We start from the raw sequence: 23,494 nt of genomic DNA, 5'->3' as shown, positions 1-23,494 counted from the left end.
AAAAAAAGGACAAAAAAAAAGGACAAAAAAAAAGGACAAAAAAAAATATATTAAAAAGAAAAAAAATAACAATAAATTAATAAAATATATAATTAAATATAAAATTATAAAACACAATTCGAAAAATAATAAATGAATGCTATATATAACATTTTTTTAAATTTAAAATTTTGTGGAAAAAAAAAAAAAAAAAAAAAAAAGGAAATTATATGTTAAATTTAGATTTAGACTTATGTTTAGGTAAACAACTATTTCTCTTTTTTTTCTGTGTAGTACGTTTAGAATACAAATTTTTATTATTAGATTCATTTTTTTCTAAATTTAATGTTTTCTCTTTAATAACTTGTATATTATTTGAAGGATTTTGTTTCATAGAATTTCGTGGATACTGTTTTATATGATGATCATTCTGTTTTTCAAAAATATCATCTGAACTTCCTGAGTTTTCATAAAATAACAAATTTTTATTTATTGCTTCAACTCCTTTTTTTTTAAAATAATCAGAACTATGATATTTTTTAGAAATATAATTCTCATTACGAATTTTCTTTTTTCTGGCATCAAGCAAACCCATATCAGATTTAAATTTATGAAATGATCTCCTTAAAGATGTTTTAGATTTAGGAGGATCTTTTTCTTCCACATATTTACTATTTTTTGTTTTACTTTGATAAAAGTAACTATCAGCTGCATCTATAAAAAATTCACCTTGATCATTAAATGAACCAAATTTTTTTTTTTTTTTCATATCTTTTTTATTATCTTCATGAAGGTTTTGTAAACATTCTAACACATCTTCATTTTTATTATTTATAATATTATCATATTTAACAGATTTTTCTTCACCCTTGTTTTTAAAACTTTTAAAACTTGATGGAGCAAAATTATGTGCAATTAAGTTAATACTACTATATTTTTTACTTTTCTCATTTTCGTATTTTTTATTCAATTCATCTGGATCATTAGTAGAATCTGAGTTGCAATAATTTGTTGAACGTTTTTTTAAATCATACCTATCACAATTTCTAGGAGAAATATTTTCGCTATTGTCATAATAATTTTTTATAAAATGAGTAAATATTTCCTCTTTTTTTATATTTAATATCTCGTTATAAATGAAATTATCTATTTTTCTATCATTTATATTATATACATCTTTCAATAATTCTTCAAAATCTATATATTCTCTATCATTTATTTTATTATATATTTGTAAATCATTTATTTTTTTATTTATTATATTAAAAAAACTATAACAGCTAAATGCAATATTTTCTTTGTAAGCTTTTAATATGATAACATCAATGTTGTTGCATAATTGATTTTTATATTTCCTTTTCGTAGATGTATTTCCGACTGAAAATTTTTCATATGTTAATATGAATTCTATTTTTAATTCGTTTGTTAATGTCAAAAATAAATTAGGTTTCATAGGTAATTTTTTTTCTATTTTTTTTCTTATATGAAGAAGAAAATTTTCGGTTAGAATATCATGCAACATTTTGCTTTCAAAATTTTCAATTTTACTTTTTAAATAATTTGAACTATAAAATATATCATTATTGATTGTATAAATAAGCATGCTAAGATATTTGTAAATATATGCTCCATTATTTATATACATGTTATCTATACATTTTCCTTGAATGTATAATTCTCTTTTAATATCTTTTAGTTCAAAAATATAATCATAATTAATAACAGATTCATCGTTGTTTTTATATAAGGATGGCAAAAAAAATAATATTTTTTTGGTGAGAAATTTCAAAATATATTTAATTTTTTTTTGCAAAATTGTATCATTTATTTTATAAATTAATGAATCAAAATATTTACGAGTATCCATAAAATTATTAGTATCATTAATATCACTTTTTGATTTTATCTTAATATAATCATTCCTATTCATATCTCTTAAAACAAATATAAAATAAGGAAAATAAAAATTATTTTCGTCAAAACTCTCTCTAATTGAATCATCACTTTCTGAGTATGATGAATCCATTATACTAATATCTGTAGATGAATTTTTGTTAATATTTTTTGTGTTAAGTTTAAGAAATTTATCACTTTTATTTTTCATGATATCCTTTTTTTTTTTCTGCTCGTAATACTTTTTTCTTCTACATTTAATATTTTCTCTTATATTCTTAATTATATCATAATAATCTGATAATATGTAAAATATATCTAAATAGTTTTTATTATTTATATGAAAAATAATAATATTTGAAAAGTAAAAAGAGAAGGTTACAAATTTATTTATTTTATTATTATTATCATCTTCATTTCTTTTTGCAGCTAATTTGTCATAATCTAAATAAATGTAATTGATTTTATTTTGATTAGATGTGACGTATGAATATATGCATTCCTCTTCATTATTAATTTCATTAGTAAAATTATTTATTTGTATATTATTTATAATATAATTTGAAAAGGTAGAAGATCCACATTTTCTTCCTATATTACTTATTACTACTGTATTTTTATATTTCAGTTTTTTCAAAATTTTTTTAAATTCCTTATTGATTTTTAAAGTATTATCACAATTTTTATTACTACCGTTATTATCTTTTAGTGAATATATAAATAGTTTTGGTTTATGTGTATATATATCTGTGGTATATTTATAAATATCCAATATATCATCATTATATAAATTTAAAAATCTTGTATCTGTTTTATATTTTTTTTTTTCTTTTTTTTTTAGAGAATCTATAGTATCCTTTTGATTTAATTTACAGCCATAAGAATTAATTTTAGGTATTTCACTTTCTTTTTTTTCAATTTTTTTTTGCTCATTAATTTTATTACAACTACAATTTTTATTCTCTTGATTGTTACTAATATCTTCATTAATATTCTCAATTTTTCTTTCTACATTTTCATTAGTATTTGTTTCTTTTTCACCCTTTTTATTTTCATTAATTTCTTCATTTCTACAATCATCCAATGAATTTTTCTGTAAATTTATTTGATTTATGAAAATTTCTTGTCTTTCATTAATAAAATTTCCTTTAGGAGGAAATCTTTGATCAATTAAATTCTTATAATTCTTTTCATATTGATTTAATAAATAATCATATATATCATTTTCATATAGTTTATTATCATAAACTTCGTAATTTCTTTTTTCTTTCTTACTCATTTCTTTGTATGGATTATAATGATTTTTAACAGCATAATAGATTACTTTTTTATTTTTTTTATAATCATAAACTTCAAATAAATTATTATTATTATATTCATCCTCATTTTCATCTTCATCATTGTTACTATTATTATTATTATTAGTAGTAGTAGTAGTACTATTATTATTATTATTATTATTATTACTACTACTACTATTATTATTATTATTATTACTATTATTACTATTATTATTATTATTACTATTACTATTATTATTATTTTTATTATTATTATTGCCATCACCATTTCCGTTATTATTGCTGTCATTTATTTTTTGGCTCATTTTATTATTTAAACTTTTAACAGATGAATATTTATTATAAAAAATATTACCACTGTTAAAATTACCTGATTCTAAGCTGTTAATATAATCTTCTTTTTTATTAAAAAAACTTTGATCTTTTGATAATGACGAAAATGGGTTATCTGATATATTTTCAATAAAATCTTTACTAAGTATATTATTTTCGTTGTAATTATTTATTGATGCATTATATGGTTCTTTTATATTTATTCTTTCATCATAAATATTTTGATGGTTATATAAATCATGAACTTGATTTTTTGTCAATAAATTTTGCAAAGCACATTCTTCAACGATTTTATCAAATGGTAATATACTTGTTAAATTTTTTTTATTTTTATTTAAATAATTATTATCTATACTATTGTTCTCTTTTATTTTTTCAATCTTAAATTTACTGGCTGAAAAAAAATTTTCTAATGCATCCATGCTATTTTTATTAGTAGGTGATATTTTTTTTTCTTTGATTTTATGTATTCCATTATCTAAAATATTTGTTTGGTTTATATATAAATTATTTTCTAGATTTACTAATCCATATTTCTGTGAACCACTAATGTTATTAAAGTTTTCTCTTTTTATTTCATCCGGATTTTTAATGTTTTCCATATTATCAATATCAAATTTATTTATATAATTAAATTTTTTTATATTTTCAATATTTCTTGAACTGTTTAATGTTTCCATTGGTTTAATACTAAAATTACTATTTCTGTAATTTATATTAGGAGAAAAAATTTCAAAAGACTCAATTTTTGATGGTATAAAAGACATTTTATTAAAAAAAAAAAAAAGTACATATATATATATTTATATATATATATATATATATATATATATTNTTAATTTTTTTTTTTTCTTTTTCAAAAAATTATATTTTCAATTTTGTCTACTTTTAATATATATATATATATATATATATATATATATATATATATATACCTAGTATATATTCAAAGTAGACAAAATTGAAAATATAATTTTTTGAAAAAGAAAAAAAAAAAATTAACAATTGATAAAACAAAACTTTTTTAAATACAATAAAAAAAAAAAAAAAAAAAAAAAAAAAAAAGAGAAAAAGGATTAATATTATTTATATAGATAAAAAGATGTAACAAAAAAAAAATTTAGACAATGAAAATATAAACAATATATTATTTAAAAAAATAAAAAATATATATATATATATTGAACAGTTTAAGCAATATTTAGTAAAATTCTAATAAAAAGAATATATATATTAAACGTGCACAATGTTTAAAAAATAAAAAAATTTTAATTTTATTGTTTCCTTTAAAAAATCTATTTTCCATTTTTTTTTAACAAAATAAGAAACATTTTAAAAAAAATTGAAAAAATTAAAAATATACAATCACATATATAAATATATATATATATATATATATATTATTTTTCTTATATATAAAATAATATTTAAATAAAAAAAAAAAAAAAAAAATGAAAAAAGTAACAAAATTTTTTAATACGCACACTTAGAAACAAAAATTAAATATAAATTATCTTTTTTAATAAATTTAAATATTTCAAATAATTTATTACACATTGAAAAAAAAAAAAATAATAAAATAACAAATTTTATATATAAAATTAAACAAAATACATAACTAATATTTTTATTAATTTATTTTAATGAAATTTATTTATTGAAATGAAATATTTATTTACCTATAATATATATTTCTATCATTTTATATATTCTTATTACTGTGCATATTCTATTTTTATTTTATATATATATATATATATATATTTTTTTTTTTTTTTTTTTTTTTTTTTTTTTTTTTTNTTTTTTTTTTTTTTTTTTTTTTTTGTGCACTTAATAATTAAATATAATTTAAGAGAAAATTGAAAAAGTTTGAAAAAAAAAAAAAAAAAAAAATATACATTTATATACGCATATATATAAAAGAACATGTCGATAGTAGTAAATTATTTTTATTAATTAGTGATATATATTTCAAATAATTTTAGTTAAAAAAAAAAAAAAACTTTTAAGAATAGTATAATATTTTATTTTATCATTTTATTAATCTGTTTTTTTATAAGTTAATTTTAAATATTTATAATTTAATATAATGGAAAATGCTTGAAAAAAAAAAAAAAAAAAAAAACTTATTATTTTTATGTTTCATTTAAATATTAATAATATAAATACCCCATTTTTACATACCTACAAGGATAAAGACTTATTTAATTTAAAAAGATATAAATAAATTTTATTTTTTTTATTTAAATGTTTTTTATTATTTTTTAATAAATGTGTATACAATTATATTCTTTTTCCTTTTTTTTTTTTTTTTTTATGAATTTCTTTCGTTGCATTTTTACTTAAAATTTAAGAAGAAAAAAATGCTATCATGAAAAGAAAGAGAAAAAATTGTATAGGATTATGTTACTGTTCATTTGATCAATTTCAAAGTAATTATTCATAGACTTTTTTGAATTTACATAAAATATATATTTTTTATTATTTTATAATAAATGTAGTAAACAAAAAAATTAAATTAGAAAAATAAATTTCTTATTAAATGTAGACATAATAAATTAATATATATATATATATATATATATATATATATATATATATATATATATATATATACGTTTAAATATAAATTTAATGAAATAACTTATATTTTTTTTTTATAATTTTATTGTATATTTTATTGTTATATATTTTATTTTTTTTTTTTTTTTTTGTTTCATTAGGAGGAATTGAATTTATTAAAGAAACAGATGCCATATTAGATGAAGATATTTTCATAATTTTAAAAAGAGTATGTTCTTTTTTATTTTTCTGTGTTAAAAATAATAATTTTGATTCATTATATGATTATGAAAATAAAAAAAAAACTTTAGAAAATGAAGATAAGAAGAATATAGAAGAAATAAATGATAATAACGATTTAATTCTTAGTAAAAATGAGATAATTGAAGATTATGAATTTAATCAAGAAGATTTTATAATAATTAAAAATATTAATAGACTGCTATTAAATAAGTTAATAGATAATTATGTTGGATATTCATGGTTATGTTTAATATTGTCAGAATATCTAAATAAGTTAGATGGATTTATTAAAGATGATGTAAGTAAAAATGAAGAAAAAGATGGATTAAAAAAAAATGATATATATAATATTATAAAAGAAATAATCCAATTAAGAGAAGCTAGTGAATTTGAACATAGCTGTAGGAAAAGATATTGCAATAAAATGAAAAAAAAAGTAAACAAAGAAAAAAGAAATGTAAAAAAAAGAAATTATATCAATTATTTGTTTTGTTATTACAATAATTATTCTAACTATATTTATAATAATGATAATATAAATAATAATTTCAATAACCATAATTTTTTTAATTTAAATGATGACAATGGTAATGATTGGGTTTTTAGTGATTATAATGAAATAAAAAGCAATAATAATAAAAAATATGATGAAAAAAACAAAATTTCTGAAAATCCTGAAATTCATGATGAATGTTTTTTTAATAAGGAACATTATACAAATCACGATTGTGAAATTCATGTAAATAAAAGATTAAAAAAAAAGATAAAAATGATGGAAAAGAAAAAATATTTGAAGAATAACATTAAAACATCAAGTATGGAGGATGATTTCACTAAAAGAAATAACAAAATTAAAAATATAGAAGTAAATAATAATAACGTTAAGAATAATTTATATGAAGATAATAAGTTTCTTCCAAGAAGTGATAACTTTTCAAATGATGAAAAATCCATCAGTTTACTGAATAGAGAGAAAAAAAAAAATGTTAAAAAAAAGGATTTTTCAAATATTTATATAGGTTATAACTTAAAAAAAGGTAATAGTGACAATAATGATAAAAAAGAAATGAAAACAAATTATAAAAATGTTTATGATCATAAAAAATTAAATTGCATTAATATTTATCTAAATGAGAACAATATAAATTGTGAAAATATAAATGATAAAAAATTAGATGAATTAAATTTAATTAATGATATAGTTTTAGATGATAAGAATTTAGTTAACGATTACCATTTATGTGATACATTAAAAATACATGATCAAAAAATAAAAAAAGAGGATGATATAATTGATAATCCATTACATTATTTATACAAGGCATTATGTGATTTTTTATCAACAAAATATAAAACAAATAAATTACTGAAATATATGGATGAATATAGAGATATGTATGCATGGAAACCACCTTCCTTTTATTGGAAAATTTTAAAAAGTAAATATGTAGTAAGAGAAATATTAAAATTGTATGAAGAAAGATATTTAGACCCATTTTTATCTTGTTTATATGAAGATTTTGTTAATAAATATTATTTTGAAGATAAAAAAAATAATAATATAACTACTTATACAAGTAATTTTAATGTTTTCACTTTACGAATTAGTGAAGAAATACAGAAATTTCTATTATTAGATGAACCTGAAGAAGAAGGAGAAATTTTAAGCATATGTAAAAATATTTGTATTAGTGAAAACTCATATATATATGCTCAATTAATATTAGAATATATATATAGAAATAACAATGACAATAGCATGAGAAGATTATCTCAATATTTGTGTCTTTACATTTTATATAGAGATATAAATGTATATAATATATGTAATAATTATTTTTCTAATATTATAGAAAATGAAGTTAGTATTTCTTATTTAATTTTCAAAATCAATAATTTACATAACTATAATTCATTATATAATATTTTTAAAAATATATATATGACTAGAAATAAAGGATGTATGAATATTAATCATACAGATATAATAAACTTGCATAATGCTATTTTAAGAATTTTAAAAATTTTTAATGGAAAAAAATTATTGCTATTTGATTCAACATACTTATTTAATTTAAAAAATTTTCAACAAATTATGAAAAAGGGAAAAATTAAAGAAAAAAATATTCCATCACATAAAGAATATAACCATAAGGAAGATTGTTATATAAATATAAAAAATCATCATATAAGTGCAAATATTACAAATGAAAATAACAGGGAAGTATTAGAAAATAATGGAAAAAATTCAAACGAAGAAAAAAGCATAAATATACTACAATGTTCTAAAAATTATGATATTATGAAAGATAAAAAAATGAATTATGAGAATAACACAAACACTATTAGTAGTAATAAATTTAAACATAGCAATAACTGTATTTGTGAAGAAAATGAAATGAACAATTCTTTAATTAATGATATTTATGAAAAAAAAGAAATTAAAAGTATTATGAGCGAATTTTTATTACCTCCTGCATCTCAATATGGAAACAAAAATTTTGATTATGCAAAAGAATTTTTGAGAATAAATATTTATGCAGAAAAAATCCCTCTTGTACATATGAGAGATATTTTTTTTATTAACAATATTATAAATATATTTGTTATTAATAATGATTTATTTTCTAATAACCTTTATAAAATATATGCTAAGGTTCTTATCTTTTTGACTACTTATTCTCCTTATGAATATGTATACAATTATTATTATTCTTTTTTTTTAAAAAAAAAAAAAAAAATTTCCAAAAATTATTCAAGTTCTTTTTTTAATATTTACGATGATAACATATCCATTAACTTGAAGAAAAAAAAGAGGAACGAAAAAAAGAAAGAAATGGGAGAAGAAAATGATGAAGAGGATGAAGAAAATGAAGAAGAGGATGAAGAAAATGAAGAAGAGGATGAAGAAAATGAAGAAGAGGATGAAGAAGATGAAGAAGAAGAAGAAGAGGAAGAAGAAGAGGAAGATGAAGATGAAGAAGAGGAAGAAGAGGAAGAAGAGGAAGATGAAGAAGAAGAGGAAGATGAAGAAGAAGAGGAAGAAGAAGAAGAGGAAGAAGAAGAGGAAGAAGAAGAGGAAGATGAAGAAGAAGAGGAAGAAGAAGAAACAGAGGAAGTAGAAGAAAAAAAAATAAAACATAAGTGTGATAACAATGAAAGAGAAAACAAAGATGAAATACGGTTATATAAATTTTTAAAAATAAATAATTTGGATAAAAAAAAATATATATTAAAAAAAGAAGGTAATTTTTTCAGTGAAAATAAAAATGAAGGTGAAAAAGAATTAAATAATAAATGTGAAAATTATTTTGATAATAATATGTTAGATGAAAGTATATACGAAAAAGAATTAAATCAAAGGGATATAATGAATATTTCCAGTAATAAAAAAAAGGAAGAAAATAATAAAATATATTTTAATACTTATACAAAAGACAATAATTGTAATTTAAATATAACTGATAGTGAATGTGATTATAAAATCGAAGAAAAGCACAATAGTGATAACAATAATGAATCTATTATTGATTTAAATACATCTGAAAAAGGACAAAATAATTATAATTCAAGTAATAATCACATTAAACAACAAGCAGAAGAATGTTTTGATAAGAATCTTATTAATAAGAGAAAATTTCGAGAGGTATATAATGAAGAAAAATTATCAAAAATTTATGAAAAAAAAAACAAACTTCTAACTAAAAATATATATAAAAAAAAAAGAAAAAAAAAAGAGAATCACTCTTATGATCCAAAAGATATTTCTGCCAACATCGATTTTTTTAATAATGATAATTATAATAGTGTAAATAATAAGGATAATAAAGAAAGCAATGTTGATAATAAATTAAAAGACATAAGTAACGTAAATAACACTACATTCTTACATGATAAGGATAGTATTTTTTTAAGAAATGAGATGAAATACAATAGTTTAACTCATAATAATGAAATTAACCATGATGTAAACAAAGGTAAATTAAATGATAATTCAGAATTATTAGAAATAAATCAAGTTTTAAATTATAAAAATGAAAATAATACGACTAATAATTTAGATGATATTTTTGAATTAAAAACAGAAGTTAAATCATGTGATGAAGTAAAAAGTAGCGTATTTCAGAATATAAAAACAAAAAAAAAATTAAGAACAAATAAAATGAATAAAAAAAAAAAATATTATTTTTATAAATTGTTTCATAAATTTAGATTAACATATAATAATTTTATAAGATATATGCAAAAAGAAATTTTCCATATATATGAAATTATTCATGGAAATTATTCTGATGTAACCAAAGATAAATTACTACTTGGAAAGATTAATAGTAACTTATCAGCATCTATAATTTATAAATATTTATATAATAATATTTATGAATATGTAAATTTATCCAAAATTAATCTAATATATCCAAAACTTATTTTATTAAAATATATTGTTGATAAATATCCTCAAAAAAGATTTCTAACTCTTTATTTTTTAAAGTAAGATTTAAAAAAAAAAAAAAAAAATTTACAATTGCTTATTTATATATACTTTCTTTTTTTTTTCTTTTTTTTTTTTTTTAGAGAATTATATATATTTATAATTGAAAAGGAAAAAGCTTTAGAAGAATATGCTGAATTAAGAGAAAACATAATTTTGTTTTTTGTTTACATAATTAGATTTGAAAATATGTTTTGTTATGTAGTAAATATAATTAAATCAATGGTATATTTTTACATTTATTTCTCTAATAAATATTAGAAAAATTATATATATATATATATATATATATATATATATATATATATATATATATATATAACAAAAGTATTTTAATAATCTATAAATATTAATCTTATATTTTTATATCAGGTTTACATATTAGATAAATCATTGATAAGATTATTCATAATGAAAACATTGACATATTGTTCCCCTCCTTATGATCTAAAATTTTGTGAATCTCTTCTAAAATTTATTTATTTAGTTTTAAAAAAAGGTTTTTAAATTATATATATATATATATATATATTCTTATCAAAAATATATAATAAATAAAAAGAAAAAATAATATAAAAGATTGATAAAAAAACGAATATATTTTTTTTTTTTTTTCAGGGGGTATTTATTATAAAAACGAATTTGAAAAAATAATAAATAAATTTTTAGATGAAGTTGTAGAAATACATAAAATACATCAAACTTCTGAAACTAAAGATGTAAGAAAATATATATGCCTTCATTTTATAACATATTTTTATAAAAAAAAAAATATAAATTTCATTTTAATATATTTTTTTTTTTTTAGCTTTACATTTTAAGTAATTACATTAAAGAACAAATTGTAAAATCAGAAAATGAAATAGAAGCACATTAGTTTATTCTATTTTTTTCATTTATTTTTTATATTTTAAAAATATAGATCTCTTTTAATTTATTAGAATAATTCATTTCATATTATATCAACAATATTTTGTATGATGTGTAATATATATGATTTTTTTTTTTTTTTTTTTTTTTTTGTTATTAATATATATGATTTCTATTTTATGATTACTTTATTATTTGTTATCTTTTAATTTTTGCTTAGTATTTATTTTATTCTGTTTTATTGTATATTTGTTTTATTTTAAATTATTTTAACCATTCTCTTTTTTTAATATAGTTTAAATTTCTTAAATTCATTATTGTAGTTTAAAATTTTTAAGAATTTTTGTATGATATAATTAGATTTAAAAATTATAAGACTTTAATATTATTTATTAATTTTTTGTAAAAAATATTATTTATAATTCTCTCTTTAATTTTTTCAAAAAATGATAAATTTATATGTATATAAATCAAAATGTTAAAAAAACGTGCATCTCAGTTAATAATTAAAGAAAAAAAAAAAAAATATAGAATAAAAAAATTAATTTTAAAAGACAATGTAAGAATAAAAAAATAAGCATTAATTAATATACAAAATTAAATGTTTATAAAAAATAAAATAAAATATGTAAAATTTATATATATATATATATATGTATATTTTTATTATTATTAATTTTAATTGTTTACTTTTTTAAAATTAGATATAAAATTATTAAATTCTTCATTTGAAGAATCCATATATTTTTCATTAGAAGAATTGAATGCATATTTTTGAAAATAATCAGTGTTGCTTTTACGCATTATTTTTATGTTATAAGAATTATAATTGTCACTACTTATATTATTAGGTTCAGTATGGTATTTTTTTATATTACCACTATTCATTAAATTGTTTTTTTCATTAAATAAATGATTTGAATTTAAAAATTTTTGATCACTATTTAAATTAATAGCTGTATGGTTGAATGTATTACTATTATTTTTGTTATCTTCTTCTATTATCTTTTTTAATTCATCTATTTCTTGAATGAATGATTTTCTTTTTTGTTTTATATCAGAGATTTCATTTAAAGTATTTTTATTGTTTTTTTCATCGATATGATCCATATTTTTATATAAATTGTCATTTTTGTTTAAAATAGGATCATAATTTTGATTTAATGATATATATGGATCTACTTTATTAAAATTATTTATTTTAAAAATTTCATTTTTTAAGATATTCAAATTTTTCTTGTCCTTTTTATCAATACTTTTACACTCATATTCTTCCCTTTTTTTTTTATTCTCCTGTTGCAAATTTATAAGTTGAATGTTATTATATATATTATCATTATTTAAATTATTATATTTATTTAAACTCATAAAATTATAATTAGTATTATCTATTTTACTATATATTTTATTAGTATTATCAAATAATTCTAAATTACTTTTTAATAAGTTAGAATTCTCTAATTTATTAAAAATATTTATTTGTGGAAATTTTTTGTTATTTGTTTTGTTATCATTGTAATGGTTTAGTAATTTTGTTTTCATTTCTTCTTCATACTCATCTATGTAATTTTTTTTTTCACAATTTTCTTTTATCTCCTTTTTAGATTCTATTAAATTGCTTGTTAAATAATTAGAATTTCTTTTATGATTGTAGGCATTGTAAGCATTATTAATATTGTTTTCGTTTTTATTAATATTGTTTTCGTTTTTGTTAATATTGTTTTCGTTTTTATTAATATTGTTTTCGTTTTTATTAATATTGTTTTCGTTTTTATTAATATTGTTTTCGTTTTTATTAATGTTGTTTTCATTTTTATTAATATTGTTTTCGTTTTTATTAATATTACCAGTATTTAATTGTGCATCATTAAAATATGAGTATATATTTTGAGTATTATGAAATAAATCCATTTCACGAATATTATGAATATTTTCATGATGTTTTAAATTGTCAAAAACACTCATTTTCTCATAAAAATTTTCTAATATATTATCATCCTTTTTTTCTGTTTCTTTTAAAGAATAATTATATTTTGTTAAAAAGTTATCATTGTTAATACTTAAACTTTCATTATCTACAACACACTCATTTATTTGATTAACATTTGAATCTGATTTTAAATTTTCATAAAAATATTTTCTTACTATATTATTATGGAAGTTTGAATTATATATGAAATCTATTTTATCTTCTATATCATTTGTACTTTTTGTATTATTACTATATTTATTAATGTTTTCATTTAAGTTTTTACATTCATTTTCATTTATTTTCTCACTTACATTATCGATTATATCTTTATTTATATTTTCATTTATATTTTGATGTACATTTTCATATATATTTTCTTGTTTATATTTAATTATATTCTCATCATTATTATTAATTATATAATTATTTACGAGTTGTTTATCTTTGTATATATTCTCTAATATAATAGATTTACTGCTATTTTTCTTATTGTTAAAAAAAATATTATCTTTATTTTTCTCATCATTTTTTTGAATAGGATTTATAAAATCATCATTAGAAATAATATCAAAACTTTTATCATTATTTTTAAAAAATGATTCATAATTTAAATATCCTTTATTGTAATTTTCTTTAGAATTATTTAAATTATTGGATACATAATAATTTTTAAGTTCATTTAGACTATTATTTAATAGGTTCAAATATGTTTGGTTTTTTTTTTTTCTATTTTTTTTTAATTCTTCTTCATTACATAAGCTATTTTTTCTTTCGTTTTTAAAATAATTATGATTGTATTCATCACTCATAAATTGATTATATTCACCATTTTTAAATTGGGTATAATTTTCCTCAAAATATGAATTCAATCTATGTAAATTATTATCATATATGCTTAATTCATCTTCATTTTGTAAATAACTATTTTTTTTATCCCCTTGCATATTATTAGAATTAGAATGACAATTTTTTATTTTATTTAAATTATATGTATTTTCATTTATATATAATAATAGATTTTTTTTTATATCATTTCTTGTATTATTTATTTCTTTTTCTTTTTCTTCTTCTTCTTCTTCTTCTTCTTCATATTTATCTAAATTTGATAAAATAGTATTCAAGTCTTTTATATTATCTAAGTTGTAAATGAGATTAAGTGGTTGTTGTTCTTCAATGTGAGCATTACTGTCGCTATTATTATTACTGTTGATATTGTTATTAAAACAGTTGTTGTGATCATATGAATACAATGAATTTTTTTGTAAATAGTTTAAAAATTGTATTTTTATATTATCATTTGTTGAAATTTCTTTCATTAATTCCTTAAGTTGTTCAAAAAATTTGTTTTGAATAAATTGATTTTGGTTATTATAATTTTTCATATAATCATTATTTTCTTCCAATGAGATATCTTCTTCATTTTTATCTTGATAAGCCTTATTTTGAAAAGACTTTTCTTCAAAGGAGTTTTTCTTTTTCATTTCTGATTTTACATTTAATAAATTATTATTAGTAGATTGGATATTTTCTACATTTCGAAAATTTTTATTTTGAGAATAAAAAAAGTAACACTTTATTTTACAAGCACAATTAACAGTACCAGTGTATGGAATTTTTTTTTTAATTTTTTTCAAAATATTATGACCATGATTATATAATTCTATATGTTTAATTATTTTAACAACACTGAGACATATATATTTGCATCTCAAACAGTTGAAGTATTTATCTTTTTTTAATGCATCTAATTGTTTAACTCTATGATTTTCATTAGATATATGATTTGCAAAAGAATACACACATGTAAATACTAACAGACATATATTACAACGATAAACAAAAATTTTTTCATTTTCCATTTCATAACAGTCAGTAATTTTTTCTTGTTTATCAATAGAAGAACTATTGCTTTTGTAGTTCAAAATATCGGGTATTACATTATTCATAGTTGTTTTTTTAATAATATATAAAAAAAAATATCAATCTAACTTTTAATTCTTAACATAATATAATTAATCTTTAAAAAATATATAGATTTTCTCACAATTTAATTAAATATATTGGAAAATAAATTACTTTATATTAGCAAAATTTCTTATTATATATATTATATTATGATGGATATAATTAAAAAAAAAACAAAAAAAGTAAAATAAAATAGGTACACAATTAAATTAATAAAATATATTAAAATAAGAATCTAAATATTTTTATGTATTTTCAGAATTTCTCATAAATTATTACTAATATAATCACTATATGAATAATATGATAATAGATTAAAATAAACTTTTAAAAAGATTAAAATATCTTAAGCTAAATTAAAAAAAATAATAAATGTACATTAGAAAAAAATAAATATATATATATATTTTTTTTTTTTTTTTTTATCAATAATTCTAATAAATTATAATATTATATTATCTAACATATATATTTGGTAAAACAAAATGAAAATTACAGATTTATATAGTTAGAAAAAATTTAGTTGTAAATTAATAAAAAATATTGTAACAGAAATAACAAACATATAAAAAATATTAAGTTTATATATTTTTTTTTTTAAATCTAAGTGAAGCATATATTAATTATAATAAAAAGTGAATATAAGTATTACTTATTCTACAATTTATAAAAGAATCAAATAATTGTAAGAATTTTAATTTTTAACAATTAGTTCCTATATGATTAAAAAAAAAAAAAAAAAAAAAAAAAAATGAATATTTAAAGAAAAAACTATTAACAATATTAATTTCCACTAAAAAAAACTAATTATGATATTCTTTAAATAAGTAAAAAAAAAATAATCTTCTTAATGTTCAAAAAATAAAAGTATATATATGTATATATATAATCAAGAATAAAATTAAAGTTATCATAAAAACTATTATTCATTTTAAAAAAGCGTTTTACACATAAAAAATATAAATAAATAAATATATATGAATTTAACATATTTTTTTAATTATATCAAATGTTTTAATTTATATGTGAAACAGATTTATTCTATATATATTATATAATCTTCGTAAAATGAAAAATCACTATTTAATTTTACATGTAAATCATAAAAAAAAAAAAAAGTGTATAATTTAAAAAAACTTAAAGAAAAATATGTGTTTAAAATATATTTAAAAAAAATGATAAAACGATAAAATGATAAAATGACAATTATTTATTCTGTTTAATGAAATGATATTTTTGCTACTTTATTTTGTTATCAAAAAAAAAAAAAAAAAAAAAAAAAAAAAGCATTTCATATGGAACTAAATAAATATTTTCAAGTATATATGAAAATATGAAAAAATTGATAACTAAAAATTAAATGAGATTCAAAATAAAATATTTTACTTAATATATAATTTTAATATAATCTTTTTTTTTTTTTTTAAACTTAATGTGTGAGATGAATGAAAAGATTAAAATAATGATAATATTTATGTCTATAAAAATAAAATAACATTAAAAATAAATAAAAAAAGTAAAAAAAAAAATATTTGTAATTTCAAAATAACACATATTTAAACAATGATACTATATATTTATTTAAAGAAAAAAAAAAGGGAAAAATTTTAACTTTTAATTCTTCAAAATAATTAACACACTTGTTTTTAAATATCTTTAAATAAAAAAATGTTTTAGTTCTTTTATTTTTTTTTTTTTTTCTTTAATTTTTCAAAAATAGAAAAAAAGAGCAAAAAATGATAAATTTTTTTTGTTCTATAGTTATTATTTTTTACTTAATATAACCATAGGAAATTATATTGTAATAAATAATATACTTTGTTTTAATTTTTTTTTTAAAAATATATCCTATTTAAAAAATCAATGTTGAGCACTTTAGAGAAATAAAAAGAACAAAAACAGAGTGTTATTACAACAGATTTTTTCAGAACTAAACATTTAGTTTATTTTAAGACATGCATGCATATAAAGTAAAAAAAAAAAAAATAAAATAAAAAAATAAATAATTTAATGATCTTTATATACTTAAAATGTATTATGAAAGTGTAAATAGCTTTTTTTCTTTTTCTTTTTTTTTTTTTTTTTTTTTTTTTTTTTTAAAAAAAAAAAAAAAAAAAAAAAANCTTTTTTTTTTTTTTTTTTTTTTTTTTTTTTTCTCTTTGTATAAGAATAAAAAAAAAAAAATTAAAAAGAATACTTAATATTTTTTGAGTTTTAGTGGTAAAACTTAACATCTTACATAATATTTAAATAATATGGAACATCTGCATTTAATTTATTATAAAGAGAAAGATTAAATTTTGTAATTTTTCCAATTATGTATAGAAGAATGCATAAATATTAACATACTTTTTTTGTAAAAAAAAAAAAAAAAAAAAAAAATTATAGGATTATAATGAATATATTTTTTATATACAACTTTAAAAATTATTTTCCTTGTATATTTTTGGGAAAGTTTTAATGACACATTTTTTTTTTTTTTTAGAAATAATAAAAAACGATTTTTTAAAAAAAATAAAGGAAATTTATTATAATATTATTTAAAATTAATTTTTTTTTTTTTTTTTTTTTTATAACAATTTCATGAATATGATTACTTTAATTTATAGAGATATATACATTTAAAATTAACAAAAACAATAAAAATATATTTATGAAAAAAAAAAAAAAAAAAATATATATATATATATATATATATATATATCAAATTAATAAGTTAATGTTTAAAATAGGGAAGATATAATAAATTAATGTATTTTATATAAATATAATATAAAAAGTATGTAAAAATGAGTCAAAACATAATGATTATAATAATAAATTAGTAATTAAAATAATGATATGTTGAAAAAAGGATTGCACAAGTAGGAACTATTTTTACTAGTCTTGGAAATATTCCTATATAAAATCCTTTTATTCCATTTTTTTTAAAAATAAATTTAGAAACTGAAAAAATGTTATAATTAGAATTATTTGTATATTTAAAATAGTTATAATATTTATAACTATAGGTGTTACAACCATATTTATGTGATCCATATTTATAATAAATTGATCTATGATTATTGTGAGCATAATTATTTATTTTCACATCGCATATATATTTGTTATTATATAGATTGTTTTGACATATATTATAAAAAGTGTTTGTTTTGTTTCTCGAATAGATATCATAGTTTTTTATTTTTCTGTAATCAAATTCACTTTTGTGAATAATATCAATGCATCTTGCTTGCATATTTGTTTTTATAATATCCAGTGGATGGGTTATAAAAGTAGTAATGGTACTACTTAAACATCCACATATAAATGGATACACAAATTTTTTAATAAATTTTTTTCTTTTTTCAAATTCAGTATCATTTTTTTTTATATAGCTAACTAAATACTCATTAAGTGACCAATATAAAGCTGAAAATGGAATATCTCTAATAAGTGTTGATGTAATACCTTTATATATATTTATTTTAACTTTTCTATTTTTTTTATCTTTAAATATATCAAATATTGTAATTTTATAATTATTACAAACATTCGCCTGAATATTTGTCTTATATAATTCTAATGGTGACGTAATTATTATTGAAATAAATCGTGAAATAGTTGCACTAAGATAATAAGGAATTCCTTTTTCTTTTAATTCTTCATACACATAAAAAAATAAGGTGTTATTTATTACATACAAATTAGTAGTTGAAACTAAACCTATATATAAAAAAAGGAAGATAATACATTAAATAAATTTTTTAAAAAAATTAGAAATAAGTAATAAAAAATAAAAATAAAAAAAAATGTCTTTTTCATATTAAGTATTACAAAAATAAATTAATTTTATATTAAAATATTTATATTACCTCTATAAATTGCTTTAATCCCATAATTATTATAAATGTTTTTAAATGTTTGATAATAAAAAGAGTTAAATTTTAATAAATTATTTTTTTTTTTTTTTGTAATTTTTTTTAAAATATACTTCTTATCAAAACTTATATTATTGTTATATTGTATATAATTTTTTATTACATCGAGTGGTGTACAAATCAGACTAACAAAAATACCTTTAAAAAAGGAAAATAAATAATTATAATTATGTAATTTTTTTTTTTTTTTTTTTTTTTTTTTTTTATAATATTTTATTTTTATTTTTTTGAAATATATAAAAAATATAAATGTAAAATATTTATTTCTTACTTGATACTGTACTACTGTACACTATATTTTGAATATTGATTGTTCTGTTTTCCATCTTCTTTATTATTTTAAATATTTTTATTTTTATTTTTTATCTTTTTGTTCACTGAATATATATATATATATAATTATTTTTATTATTATTACTACTTAATAAAAATTTTAGTCTGTTTTTTTTAATTCTGACATTTTCTTTTCTTTTTCTCTTATAAATTAATCCTTCATATTTAATTACTTTTTTTTATATGTTTCATTTATTTAAAAATTGAAAAATTTATATAATTTTAAAAAAAAAAAAAAAAAAAAAAAAAAAAAACTACATTAAATTAAAATAAAAATATGATAACATTATTTACTAATCTTATTAACAAATTTTCAATTAATTAAAAAGATGAAAGTTACAAAATTTTTAAAATAAAAAGTGTTATAAAGCATATTTATAAATAAAAGAGTGTATAAATATATATATATATTAAATTAAAGTTATATACAACATTAAAAAATTATAAAATAAATTTATGTAAAGAAATTTTATTAAAATATTATTGTCTAATATATATATATAATTAATTAATTATTAAAATTATTATTAAAGGGTATAAATAAAAAAAGTTACAGTGTTTTTAATTATACTTTCTTAAAGATATACATATTTATATATATAAATAAAATAAAATTTTTTTTTTTTTTTTTTTTTTTTTTTTTTATTATAATAAAAAATATATATATTATTTTTTATAATATAAACATTATATCATATTCTAAAATAGAAAATGAAAAATTTAATAAACATATTTTTTTAATAATGTAGAATTAAGAAATATAATATTTTATATAATAATTGATAATAAAAATATATATATATAAATATATATATATGCATAAACATTTACTTGGAAAAAAACAAAAATTTTGTATTTTAAATTAAAGAAGGATGTATATTACTACTTAAATCTCTATATATATTAGTATATATAAAAGTATATAAGTAAATATATATTTGTGAAGCTATAATAACAATTATGCTAATTAATACTAATATAATTGTACAATGTTTTATTAATTAATGAAATGTGAATAATTTTTTTAGAAAAAGAATTAAAAAATAAATATGATATCATTAAAAAAAAAAAAAAAAAAAATTATAAGCATAAGATTAAAAAATTATTAAGTGTAAATTTCAATTCGATAATTTTTTTTTTTTTTTTATATATATATATATATATATATATTGACACAAATCTAATTAAGTCATAAAATAAATTTTAAATAAGATATTTAAAAAATAAGTATTTCATTTTATATATTTTTATTAATATTTTTATAAAAGTTAATTTTACTTTTGAAAAAATTTTAATATAAAAAATCATATTTTTTTTAGTGTTATTTTCACAAGTTCATACTCATAAATTCCATATGTAATGAATATTTTTTATGTAAAATTATTTACCTTTTTATGATTTAAGGCATACAATAATTTCGAAAATAATTTTTAATTATATGTTTGTCCCTTTTTCATAAAAAATTTTATTTTTAAAGTTTTTTTATAAATTTTTTTTTTTTTTAAAATATTATAATCTTAATATAAAAACTTATAAAAAAAAAAAATTTTTTATTTTTATTCATAAAAAACAAAGATCAAGTTTTTTTTAATTTTTACAATGAAACATAAAAAAACTGCTTAAAAAAACTGCTTAAAAAAATTGCTTAAAAAAATTTCTTTAAAAATTTATACTGATAAAATAATTTATTTAAAAAATTTGAATTGATAAAAAATGCAAAAAATTATTTTAAAAAAAAAATGTATGTTAATTTAAGCAGAAATATTAAAAGAATATGGAATGTAAAGAATATTTATATGAAAAAAGAAAACATTTTAGTAAACAAATTACTATATTCAGCCAATTTTGAAAATTCATTAAATACGGAAAGTTGTGCATTCAATGATAATTTTTGTTTTTTGAATCAGTCTTTCATAAATTTTTCTTTTCAAAAGGATAATAAAATCATTTATGAAATGAGAAGAGACAGGGGAGGAACTGTAAGGAAGAAGTTAAGTAGAGAAAAAAAGAAAACGCAAAAAAAACAGAAAAAAGATAGTATAGATATTCATAAATAAATTTAAATATTAAGACAACAAATAAAAAAAAAAAAAAAAAAAAAAAAAAAAAATAGATATAAAATAAATTATGAATAAACTAATAAAATTAATGAAAATTATAAGAATTTTTTTCAATTCATACATTTCATTTTATAATTAATTGTTCAAAACAAAATAGCTTCTATTATTTTTTGAATAAATTATTTACCAAATTATTTCAGATTATTCCTATTTAATTTTTTTCAAATTTATATATATATATATATACATTTATATGTATTACTTTTTCGTATTTTTTCCATGTTTATATTCTTACGAAAATTAATTTTATAACTTTTTTAAAATTTGATAATTTACTTAAAAATATACAAACATTTATATTAAAATTTTTATAATATTAAGTTGTTTTAATATGAATTATTATGCTTCGAATAAAATAAATTATATTATTAATAATTAATGAAAGTTATAACAATAATATAAACAATTTTATAAAAAGTATACACACATGTGTAAAACATATAATAGGATTTAAAAAAAAAATATATATAAATAAAAGTGTTTATATATATATATATAGAAGAAAAGTATAAAATAGTATATAGAAATTATAATACTATTAATCATATAGGTAAAATATATAAAAAACAATTTCATATATATATATATATATATATATATATATAAAGTTTTTTTACAAATTTAATAATTATAATATCATTAATTATGTTTATAATTTCAATAATTATAAAATTAGTTATAATAATAAAAATTTAATTAATATTGATATAATAAAAGTATAATTATTTCCTTATATTTAATTTAAATTAAATTAATTATAAAAGTAATACTAGTAGTATCACAAAATTAATTATTTACGGTTGTTTGTTTTTTACAATTGGGACAAAAGTAAATAATAGTAGATCCTTCATCAGCACTTCTTGTTTGAATATTTATAAAATGTAAGAAGTCATTACCACAATCAGTACATTTTTCGTAAGTTATATTATATGTCTTATTTTTCTCTTCTTTAAATAATGAAGTATTTTTATCAAAAGAAGTAATTTTATTTTTCCAGTATTTCTTTTTATTTTTATCAAATATATATTTTTCTCTATAGGAATGAAGTTCAATATAATTTTCATTATCATTAAAATTATTTTGTAATTCTATATCATCTATTTTCGTTCCACAATAAATACATCTGATACTATCAAATGCAAACTCCTTTTCTCCCATTTTTAATAAATTAAAGATCTTCATATACATGAATGTATAATCATCATAATTATATGTATATCCACAATTTTTACAAAAACTTTCTTTTTCCTTTTGAATATTTTTACTCATTATAGAGTAATGAGTAATTTCTGTGGCATTTTTTGCTAATCTTTCTATATCATAAAATTTCTTGCCTGTTAATATTTGACAGAGTTCATCATGTTCTATGTTTATTTCATTATTAAAGGATTCAATGAAATAATTTAAAATAGTCTCATAAGTTATTTCTTCTTGTTTAAAACGTACTTTTTTTTTTTCTTTATCTTTATTTTGTTTTTCTATTTTATATTTTTCTTTATTTTTTTCTTTTT

General features: G+C 16.1%; 6 protein-coding genes across 6 annotated transcripts; 2 read left to right on the top strand and 4 right to left on the bottom strand.

Annotated features, from left to right (window-relative positions):
* Positions 1–205: 205 nt before the first annotated feature.
* Positions 206–4,273, bottom strand: PGAL8A_00058400 (conserved Plasmodium protein, unknown function; the record flags this gene model as incomplete). The annotated part of the gene is made up of 1 exon (XM_028674611.1): positions 206–4,273. One exon carries the CDS (start codon positions 4,271–4,273, stop codon positions 206–208), a length of 4,068 nt encoding a protein of 1,355 aa, XP_028530946.1.
* Positions 4,274–5,877: 1,604 nt separating this feature from the next.
* Positions 5,878–11,680, top strand: PGAL8A_00058300 (conserved Plasmodium protein, unknown function; the record flags this gene model as incomplete). Its single annotated transcript, XM_028674609.1, has 6 exons — positions 5,878–5,938; positions 6,230–10,802; positions 10,887–11,028; positions 11,176–11,302; positions 11,422–11,522; positions 11,612–11,680. 6 exons carry the CDS (start codon positions 5,878–5,880, stop codon positions 11,678–11,680), a joined length of 5,073 nt encoding a protein of 1,690 aa, XP_028530945.1.
* Positions 11,681–12,351: 671 nt separating this feature from the next.
* PGAL8A_00058200 (conserved Plasmodium protein, unknown function) lies at positions 12,352–15,591 on the bottom strand (the record flags this gene model as incomplete). The annotated part of the gene is made up of 1 exon (XM_028674608.1): positions 12,352–15,591. One exon carries the CDS (start codon positions 15,589–15,591, stop codon positions 12,352–12,354), a length of 3,240 nt encoding a protein of 1,079 aa, XP_028530944.1.
* Positions 15,592–18,431: 2,840 nt separating this feature from the next.
* On the bottom strand, positions 18,432–19,856 carry PGAL8A_00058100 (mitochondrial carrier protein, putative; the record flags this gene model as incomplete). Its single annotated transcript, XM_028674607.1, has 3 exons — positions 18,432–19,315; positions 19,465–19,668; positions 19,802–19,856. The coding sequence occupies 3 exons, from the start codon at positions 19,854–19,856 to the stop codon at positions 18,432–18,434; spliced, it is 1,143 nt and encodes a 380-aa protein (XP_028530943.1).
* A 1,746-nt stretch (positions 19,857–21,602) lies between these two features.
* PGAL8A_00058000 (conserved Plasmodium protein, unknown function) lies at positions 21,603–21,920 on the top strand (the record flags this gene model as incomplete). The annotated part of the gene is made up of 1 exon (XM_028674606.1): positions 21,603–21,920. One exon carries the CDS (start codon positions 21,603–21,605, stop codon positions 21,918–21,920), a length of 318 nt encoding a protein of 105 aa, XP_028530942.1.
* Positions 21,921–22,769: 849 nt separating this feature from the next.
* PGAL8A_00057900 (transcription factor, putative) lies at positions 22,770–23,492 on the bottom strand (the record flags this gene model as incomplete). Its single annotated transcript, XM_028674605.1, has 1 exon — positions 22,770–23,492. A coding segment is annotated over one exon (723 nt), but the record flags the coding sequence as incomplete, so codon positions are not given.
* Between the last annotated feature and the right edge of the window lie 2 nt (positions 23,493–23,494).

This window comes from Plasmodium gallinaceum (genome assembly GCF_900005855.1).
Source record: "Plasmodium gallinaceum strain 8A genome assembly, contig: PGAL8A_v1_42, whole genome shotgun sequence".
NCBI lineage: Eukaryota > Apicomplexa > Aconoidasida > Haemosporida > Plasmodiidae > Plasmodium > Plasmodium gallinaceum.
The sequence above is the reverse complement of the archived record's forward strand: the minus strand, read 5'-3'. Positions and strand labels throughout refer to the sequence as shown.